General features: G+C 30.0%; 1 protein-coding gene across 1 annotated transcript in view; it reads left to right on the plus strand.

Moving 5' to 3' along the window:
- The window catches only part of LOC123665170 (T-cell leukemia homeobox protein 2), a 54,569-nt gene extending 44,468 nt beyond the window's left edge, over positions 1–10,101 (plus strand). The window contains exon 3 of the mRNA XM_045599513.1: positions 9,732–10,101. Coding sequence (XP_045455469.1) covers positions 9,732–10,026 — 295 coding nt within the window. The 3' untranslated portion in view covers positions 10,027–10,101. The remainder of the gene's footprint in view (positions 1–9,731) is intronic.
- Positions 10,102–11,334: the final 1,233 nt, after the last annotated feature.

An 11,334-nucleotide genomic window follows, 5' to 3' on the forward strand; every position in this document is an offset into this window, starting at 1 on the left:
ATGTAATTAAATATTTGCGTGTAACTTTTGTTACATTAACCAACTGTAAGCGTTACGTATATTTCCTATATTATAAATAAGGTAAATTTTAATTTTTAAGTTGTTTTTGGCTTCAACATTTATCTGTTTACTATATTAAGAACATAATTTTCTTTAATACCTAACTTATGATTTTTAGTTTTAGGTTAATTGTTATAACTCTAATAGTAAATATCATTATAAAGCTAGTATTTATATATTTTAATGTACATAATATTGCTATATAATAAATTTAAGGTCTTATAAGTTAAAAACTTAACAAAGTGATTACTGAAATCTTTGTGTAAAATGAATGTTTCTACCCAACTAGAAAAAAGGTCAGGCTCAACCAGATCATGTATCTGGACCGGATCAGGATAGAATGAGGCATGCCAGATCCGGCAAGCTCTATCAGGACCAGGTTTGGTCTAGACAAGGATAGCCTGATGTAAAATATAATCAAGTATGGTAAGGCATACTGGATCAGGACCCGGTCCGCTCCAGACCAGTATAGCCTGATATAAAATATAATCAAGTACGGTAAGGCATACTGGATCAGGACCCGGTCTGGTCCAGATCAGGATAGCCTGAAAGAAATTACGCAAACTGAGCCTCACTCGCGCTATTAATGTTTTTAAGCGCACTTAGTATATATACAGTTATCAGGATAGTCTAGCAGGGAGTCCATTTCTACACAGTGGAGCAGTCGTAAATAGTAAGAAGTAGTTAATTATTAGAAGCTAATTAATAAAATTTAATTAATAATAATTATTAATTAATAACATAAAAATAAATAAAAATAATTAATATTTAAAGTAAAAACATAAATAAATAATACATTGGAAAAAATAAACGGAAATAAATATCATAATAAAGATGTTAAATAACATATTTATAATATCAATTCGCTTTTTTTTCGTTAAATTTTTTTTTCAATAATATACATTCGTGTTTTTTAAAAGGACTGGACCGAACCAGCTGATGAGGATGAGATGAGATTTCCTGATCTGGACCCGATTAGGAAATCTCATCTCATCCTGATCAGGTCCAGACCAATTATCTGCGTTACATGCCTTATCTAGTCCTGATCAGGCATGACTGGTTCGGTCCTTCTAAGGAAGACGAAAAAATTTCTACTCGGGTAAGAGCATAACTCAAGAATGACTCGACCGACCAATTCGGCTAATTTCTTTCTCTTCAATGACAGAATTAAATATTGTCATGAGCTAGGGTGTCATAATTACTTTAATATATATTTTAAGATGATATTGCTTACAATTGAAAGAAAGCTTCATAAATTGGCTTTTTAATTATAAAAGAATTCTCAATATCTGACCAATAGATTCCATCACTATCGTGCTCAAACCGTAATTTGAATTTCAATTGACATTAAAACACTTATGCGCTATCATTAAAAACGACTTAAGAAACATTTTACTACTAATAATGTATGTATTCGTAGGTAAATGTTAGATAGATTAACCTTACCTGATTTTTTGTTTTAAATATACATAAGGTCGTCTGTTTCTAAAGTAGGCAACTTCATACCTGTGTCGGGTGATAGCTGCCTCATATAAATAGTAGTTACATACTCGTACATATAAGTTGGTGCAAATCGAAACCTCAATCCCCAAATCTAAAAGAAGTTTTACTGCAAACTACGGCAAATGGCTAGTACTAATTTTTTTAAATGTTTACAAATAATTAAAATTATTACAAAATTATACTTAAGTACATATATAACCATACCCCAAGATAACAAATAAATAAATAAGTGAACCTAACATAATAAATAAACCATCAATTTTCATTCATCCCTTTGTTGTTTGTTGTCGAGTGTTTTTTTTTATTGATTTTTACAACGCATGCATGCGTATATACTAGGTCACTAATACACACTTAAATCCATCAATTTTCATTCATCCCTTTGGTGTTTGTTGTTGAGTGTTTTTTTAATTGATTTTTACAACGCATGCATGCGTATATACTAGGTCACTAATACACACTTAAATCCATCAATTTTCATTCATCCCTTTGGTGTTTGTTGTTGAGTGTTTTTTTTAATTGATTTTTACAACGCATGCATGCGTATATACTAGGTCACTAATACACACTTAATATAAGTATTGAGCGTATGTAAGTGATACATTTATGGAACATATTTAACTAAAACGCCCATCACTATACCTCCATTACCTGTCGTAATAAAGTTCCTTCGATAATAGGCTTAGCTCAATAATTCATTACTCCAAAGCCGCCCATTTTAATTAACCACGTCTCAACTTGTTACAGCGACTCTCCCTCCTAAAATATATATATTAGGTATTGTCGAACACTTCGTTTTATGTATAAAATTTAAATTTTTTGACTGTTTAATGATCTATACATATTTTAATGGCGTTCTGTAGTGTTTTAAAATGTTATAAATTAGAATATATAGTATTTATTTTATTTATTTTTTATTTTTTTATTGCATCACTATACAAAATATAATAACCAAAAGGTGGAATTAAAGCTGTATGGTGCAACCGTATCTACCAGCCAACCTTAAGACCTGTAGGATATAATGTAAGGTAGTTTGTACAATAGTGATAAGTACTTGCATTTGTATACTGGTAAATTTTTAACTAAAAATTTACATTACACGTGTTATAAAGCTTATTTTAAACTAAATATTTATGAAGTTTTAACCTATAGGGTTACGCAATGGTCGCAAAGAAATTTTTATACCCATAATAACACGTATTACGTTTTGTTTGTTTGAATGTTATAAATATTAGATATTTAATTTCCAAGACAAAACTGTTACTGGCAAGATATTAAATTCTAACAATTAATAATAATATGTAAAAAAAAAATTTAAAAAAATGAATGAATATTCGCTAAATGTTTTTATCAGAGTTTCCGTTTTTTCGTTCAATTACTCGATTAATTTTAACATCTTACAACGAGAATAATTTTCGATATTTAGTTGAGATAAATTTTAAAATACTTTAAATATATTTACACTTAATGATCATTAAAATTGAACACCTTAATCTGACTTCAAGAAATTAACCGACGGAGGCCTTATAACTTCGATTACGATAAAAGGTTCCGATTTAATTGAGTCTCTTTAGGTCAAAACGTGCGATATCTTTGCAAGCCTAAAAGCTTTATTTATAATAGAGGCTTTCAAAACTAAACAATTATCAACCTTACAGACTTTTTAATAAAACACCTTTTACTTTGTTACGTTATATGAATACTAAATTAGATGTAAATGTTTCATTTTATTTTGTACTTTATTTCTATCTACATAAGGTCATGAAATAATTGTATGTAATCATGCAAATGAATTGCGGAGACCACTCAGTAAGACATACTATCTTAATTAGTAAGATACAAGGTATTATATGTATGGACCTTTTCAAATTACTAATGTAGGCGCTTAACAATGATAATGCTATCTATCGATATGGCTTAGAACTTATAACTAGGGTTCTAGAATACCAATTTTCATTGAATTGTTAAAATGGATGGCAAAATTGTATGCTAAATAAAATAAGTAAAACTTGCACTACATTCAATGAGTGAAGCTTAGGCAAAACTTACTAAAAAAATACTACCAAAATTAACTCCTGTTACTTTATCATAAGATATAAATAAATGTAATAATAATACATATTTATAAGAAAATATACTATAAAACCTACAACAAATGATAACTTTTCTATTCCGAAATTAAAAGAAAGTTAATGTGTAAAATAAAAAAACTAATTTTAGTATAACATTGATATATTACAAATAACTTATAGCACATAAATTGTTGTCAAGTACATCAATATTTTACTTGATATATTTTTAATATTCACATAATAGTAGGTTGGGTTCAAACTGCAATTTGTGCTTTAATATTTTAAGCGGAGTCGCTTAGACTAAAGTGTATTCACCCCTTTTAAGAAAAGGCCACGAGATAAGTTGCTCTTAAATATCAAAGATAAAACTTTTGAAGAAGCGACAAACTGTACGATACGATTAATCAAAATTACTTATTTTAAAATAGCGCCACTTTTTATGCAAATAAAAATGGTATTTGTGTTGTAAATATATATAGATCAATTTAATCAAATTTTTGATGCAACTATTAGTGATCTCTAATAAAGAAAATATAAATATGTTTTCTTATATTTTTATAATAATTTTGTGGTTTCAATTCTTTTTTGAATTCAACTTTTTAACCGACTTCAAAAAAAGAGCAGGGTTACTCAATTCGACCGTACATATATGGACGGTGTATATATGTATATATATATATATATATATATATATATATATATATATATATATTAATTTTTTATGTCTGTTCAGGGATAACATCTTCGCTTATGAACCGATTTTGATAATTCTTTTTTTTTTTTTGTTGGAAAGGAGATATCCTAATTGTGGTACCATGATCAGGAAACCAGGATCTGATGATGGAATCACAGAGAAATCAATGGAACCCTCGAAAGCCGTAGAGACGACTAGTGCGTTTGCTAATTTTTTTTCCGTCTACTTACGTTGTATTACTTGTCGATTTAATCGAAGTCGCTTTTTTTTAGTTTTCGAGCAAACACAGTTATTTTTTTCAGTGACATAAGCTTCTTAAAGCTGACATTCGGAGACTGTCATTAAATTAAGTTGTTATGTTTCATTGCACTTAAACACAAAAATATTGTTTACTTTTCCGATATTATCCTTCGATTTTTAAAGTACAAAATTAAATTATAAATTAGCTCTTTCAGCGACCGCCTTTGTACATCTTTCATTTTATGTTTTTTTTTTGTTGTTTGACCATATGGTCGCTATAAAGTATCTGAAATGTCGGGCATCTAAAAAAATTAATCAATATATGCGACAAAAAGCGAAAAAGTAGTTTCATTATAAAAATTCGCTTCGGCTTGTAATATCCCACTGCTGAGCATAGGCCTCTTGCCCTATGTAGGAGCAGGATCAGAGCTTAATCCACCACGCTGCTCCAATGTAGGCTGGCACGTATATATTTACTACTATGAGTATCGATCGCTATCAGTTGTACATGATAACAACCGGAACCTACGGCTTAACGTGCTCTCCGAGGCACGGTGGGGAGACCCACGAGTACTGCACAAACACTTTGACTACGGCAAATATCTGTATGGTCAATACAAATGTTTGTCATGTGCGGGGATCGAATCCGCAATCGCCAGCGCAACAGCCACAAATCAGTGTTGTAATCGTTGCGCCAACACGTCGTCATAAGTATAATGTATGTAATTAGTATGTTATCAATAACTAAATTCCAGTTAAATTAATAAAAAACACTTTTATCAAATTTACTCTAAATGACACCATTACTAGACAATATTCTTTAACTGTTGTCATTATTTTTAGCGACAATCACAAAGCAAGGTCTCTTCCAGCTAAACTAAAGTAATTTATATCATTAGGGAGGACACCAAATTACTGTCAAGCGATTAGTTGCTCAACTGGTCCATGTTTGGTTCGCAATTTACGTTTTGCGGTGTCGACTATTACTATCAAGGCTGTATGAACATTATTTCATTATAAGCCATTAAAATGAAGCCTTTATTTGGTGGAACATAATATTCTATGCTTGGCAAGATTGTTTTAAATGCCTATCCTTTCAAAGTAGGTTAATCGTTGTGTTAATAATTTTATTTTGTCTAATATTTTCTGGATATTAACTAAAATATCTTGATAAAGGAGAATAAAAGTAGGATCAGACATTGATGATCGATGACATCTTTAAAGCCAAAAATAAACTTTCACACTTCTAAAGTTTGATTTGGTGGATCTTAATATAATTTTTATTTCTGGTTTTAACTCTTACAGATTGAATTTTGTAACGTCTTAATAGTAACAATTAGAATTTTGTGTAACTATTACTTTGAAAATTTCTGGCATCAAAACCACTATTTAAAGTAGATACTGCTATTTTGTCCCACAACACATTATTTATAATATTAATCTTTTTATAAGCATAGACTAGGAACCATTATTAAATTAACATGCAGGTAAAGATATAGTCGTAGGTACATATATATAGTAGTGGAAGTATATAAATAAAAATAGACTATTTAATCTGTTTTCATAATTCATCATATAAAACCTTTTATTTATAATCTACGCAAAACGTATCCCTCGACCAATAAAAACTCCTTAAGTTATAAATAATTCAGGCCAAGCCCTTGCTGAAACGACCGCAAATTTACGGTTATGTGACCGACGCACTTGACTTGGGATCAAACTGTGATATCGTTATAAAGCTAGTTTTTTTTAATACATATTGTTTGTTATATTGTTCTCTATTTCGCTTGTTTGTTCTCCTCCACAAAGAGAAGAGTTGGAACTTAATCCAACACGCTGCTTCAATACGAGTTGGCGGATAACTTTTCTCCCATGCTGACGATTGCTATCGTTCATAATAATTACAGAGAACGGACGCTGTACGCGCTCTTCAAGGCACGGTGGTTCCATCACGAATTCATAATATATCAAAAGGATACACAGCCAGCCCAGAAACTTATACTACTAAAAATAAAATATTCCACTCTGAGCGAGAATGAAACCCGAGACTGTTGATATTAAGGTTACTCACGACATCACACTAAAATAATTATCAAATTATTATTAAGTAATTCGTATGTATTACCATACATATCCATTACCATATTATTTACCCGTTTTAAAAGAACATTTATTAAACACAATCGCTACTACAAAAAAAATAAAATAAAAATAATAATAATAAATTCATTCCGCACTCTCATTCTATTGCAAATATTATTTTGCATATTTAATGCACTAATCTGATGGTTAGGAGTAGCTAACCCGACTATGAATATATCAATTTTATTGAAATTTTCTTTTACATAAACCTTGTTCTGACAATAACGAGCACAGAAAAAAAAACAATTTAGTACATATCGGTGATTAATTTTTATTTTTACAGATAACATATTAAACACGGATTTAGGACATTTATAAATGAAAATACGTCTGTTGCCACTAATGCCTGTCGTTAGTCTACTAATTGACGCTAATCGGATCGAGCACCGCTTCTAAATCTGATATATTATGTACCACTGAGTAGAGCTTTAAAGTCTCTCAAAGTTTAATCGTTTCGGTTATTACGTCTGAGCTTAGTCTAGTAAATGAATTTTGTTAATTTTATACATAATTAATAATATTTGTTTTTTAATAGCGTATTATCAAGATAACCTTATTTACCTATATTGAAAAATTGTTCGATTTTCAAGACCTACGTTTGTGTATTAATTGACTAATTTGTTTCCTAAGCCATTTTATTTCTACTAACAAAGAATAAAAAGTCCTTCCATGACCATGGTTGGAATGGAATGTAAAAAACCTGACAATCCGCGAAAAAAACCTAAAAAGTTGATTCATTATTTTAAAAAAAAAGTTGAGATATTGTATTTGTTCTTAAACAAAAAAATACCGATTTCAATTTACATCGAAAAATGTAGTCCAAAACACACTATCGGGGATAACTCTAAAAGTACCTCAGATTTTGTTAAAATTCAAATGGCATCACACGACAACACACCACCTTTCGAATAAAAAAATATGCAAATACACATAGACATGCGAACATAGGGTATGTATAATCTGTTGTGTGGCTACGGCAGTAAAGAATATAGTCACCTCCTCTCTTCCCGTGGGTGTCATAAGAGCCGACTAAGGGATAACACAGTTCCATTACTACCTTGGAACTTAAAAAGCCGACCAATGGCGGGATAGCCGTCCAACTGTTGGTTTTGAAATACACAGGCCGAAGACGGACCAGCAGCGACTTCGGTGCGACAAAGCCAGCACTGCGGCCACCGATCCGCCTATCCAGCGTGGTGATTATGGGCAAAACACATGAGTTCACTCCACTTTTGGCGCGAACTTGTGGAGGCCTATGTCCAGCAGTAGAATGTGATAGGCTAAAATAATAATGATGAATAAATATCAATAAACTTGTTACCTTTTTTAAGCTACTACTAGGGGCGAATTAATTTTTAATAATCTTCCTTTTAGACTTTACGATTAGGTACTATCTGATATTTATGTTGTACAACTTGTTCAAATGCTTTATTTACTCTAATCAGGGCAGATTAACATATTTTATTTATATACAGACGCTATCAGGAAATATTATCTTTTCCGTTGTTATATTAGACGCTGAGCGTCAACGCAATTTTAGTCAACGCAACTGTCAACTTTTTACTGGTTTTCTTGTTGGAACTAATGTTATTCATCTTGATGATATATAAAATTTATTGTAGAAACTCAAAAGCCGTTTGCAAAATGGTCAAATATTGTCATGAATAGGATTTGAAATATTTGAATACATTGAATATATAACCTTATTCTTTTTTATTTCTTTTTAACCATCTACTAGAGCTTATAGTATATCCACATTAGAAGAAATAGTGACTCATAGCTGTCACTCAGCCACACCCCTAGAACAAATAGTAAAAGTATATTAGAAACCCCGTCTGAAGGATTAATTTTAAACCGGTCAATTTGAATACGGCATTTATTACGAGTATGTTCTCTCTGAGCGGAAATCTAACCTGTAACTACACTCGATTAGTTCTTATATAATTTTTATAAAATACTGTTTAATTACATATATTATAAAGTGCAAAACAAATTCATGAATTCTGACATTTAGCGGCCATTTTGTACACACATTCTGACGCTACTCCGCCCTATTCAACACGCCATATTGACACGTGAACAGCGATTAAAAAACAACTATTTAAATAAATTTAATTATGTCCAATTAAACAACGTGTATATATGTTTTCGCAATGAGATCTCATTAGTGGCTATCGGTTTGTTCGCTAATGGCCGTATCAATTATTCACGATGATTGGTCGAACTGAATTATTCAAGCAATTATATACATTCAACAAACGTATGTTAATTTATATCATGTATTTGACACTTACGAGTATAAATTTCTACATGAATTTGTAATAGAAGTATCATTGATTAATGATTGGTTAGAATAGTGTCAGTATTAATAAGTCCTCGTTTAAAGTTATTACACATTATTATTATATTTATACTAGTTGTGGACACAACAAGTATAAATATAATAATAATGTGTATACGACTTCGTCGGCGTGGAACTTAACAAAAAAGTTATTGTTTAGTTCAGATGATCGCGAAACGCTTGGACTGCTTCTACCTCCGGCATTGCTGCGATACACACCTTATGCTGTACAAATAAATGCCGGAGCGAAAGCTTATTTGACATTTTACTGTAATTAGTTGTCTTAGTTTTAATATAATGAATTATTGTTACCTATTTTATTTATAATAATTATTATTTTGATTATTAAATATTATATTGTAATTTTAAAACTATTGTGACATTTAAAGATTTTTTAGTTATATTTGTTTTGTTGTTTTTATCCATTGTACGACGAATTATTTTTTGTTTTTTATGGGTCATTTGATACATGAAATAAAGAATATATTTAAAATTATTAATAATGTGCTCATTAAATATTCGGTGAAATTCAGACCCAATTTTTTCGATTCCATTTAAAAATTCAAATTTAATACCATTAGTCAAACCGACCTATCTTTATAGCCAAGTTTAAGCAGCTATAATCCAAACCTTTTCGATATTTTTCTCTATAAAATGTAACAATCTATGCTTGTTACAGACGACAAACAGCTGAAGAGCGAGAGGCTGAGCGTCAAGCAGCAAACCGTTTAATGCTCTCCCTTCAAGCGGAAGCGCTTAGCAAAGGCTACATACCAGAACCGCCTCCAGGTGCTCCTTCGCTGTCAGCGCTTCATTATCAAACATCAAACTCCGGACAACCACCGCAACCTAACACCGCTTTAAGCGCTCTACAAAATCTCCAACCTTGGGCAGGAAACCAGGGTTCGTTTATGAATGCACCTGGAACCGCTGGACCTCCTCATCCACCGCCTGTTGCATCTCCTATATGTTGAGTTTTAAATGTAATTTATTATAGGGATAGTTTGACATAAAACTTTAGGCAGTTCTGAGCAATACACGAAAAGCATTTTCAGCGGTTATTTTTGTAGCAGTTTAATGATAAATAAAATTATTTGTAAGCGCAAATATCGCACAAATGTCGTATAAAAATATAATAATATACCAATATCAAAAAAAAAAAATGATGTTCTTTATTAAAAATTGTCATTTAGACTTTATAAAATGCTGTATAGAATTTATAGCACGCAGAATTCAAAGCTCAAAAAAGTCTAAATTACTAGTTAAAAAAATAGCCAATTCGGTAATCTTTAATATTATTTACTATGGCAATTTTAACACAGAGCAAATAAAATGTGGATAACTTTTAACTTGTAAAGATTTTCGCAGTTGCATCTTATAACTAAATATCCATAAACGCCATACAGCAAAGTTCAGTTTAAACTACATACCTAATAAAGAAATTTATAATTCGATTACATAACAAATTTATTTTGTAATTTTACTTAAACATTACATTATCCTCTTAAGTAGGTGTAAATATTTTAAAGTTAATACTAGTTTTATGAAAAGCTAATCGTGAAATTATTAAATGTATTCTAGTCTTTATATAATTTAAGATTATATAAAATCTAGAAAATCTTGAATACTTTTAAAAACAGTAAAAAATTTGTATATACAATAATCTTCTAAAACAGTCTTCTATCGGTATCGTTATCTTAATTCGTTTCACAAATTTTTATTCTTCTAGAAGCATATGCTCTAAACTTAAAAAAAAACACTTATTTTTAAAACACATTTAGAAGTATATATAAAACCTGTAATATATATATACTTATATTATGTAAGTAATAAAATACGATCACGTAATATAAATATGAATTATTATACCACCTATTAATTTAAAATAGCATTTTACACCGTAAATTTCGACGAAATCTACTATAATCTGATTTTGGTATTCATATGTATCTGTTGATTTCATTTACTTATACTTAATTTTAATAAATGTAAATAAATGAAACAGTATTATATTTAGGGTCGAATAATAATGTTTAAATTTAACTTAAATATAAGATTTATTAATAAAATATTATTATGATGGAAATATAGCAATTGTACAAAGCTTAAGATATGAATATGTAGACGCTTATACATTTAACTTATCTTACTTTAAATGTGATTTACGTGCGTTGTAGTCACAAATTAATGCAAATGGAAAGAAACAGTAAAACCTTCATCACGAATCTCTTGAAACGGTAGGAACAAATATTTCAGTAAATTATGTAAAAATAATTATTATA

Source organism: Melitaea cinxia, chromosome 23, assembly GCF_905220565.1.
Source record: "Melitaea cinxia chromosome 23, ilMelCinx1.1, whole genome shotgun sequence".
Lineage (NCBI taxonomy): Eukaryota > Metazoa > Arthropoda > Insecta > Lepidoptera > Nymphalidae > Melitaea > Melitaea cinxia.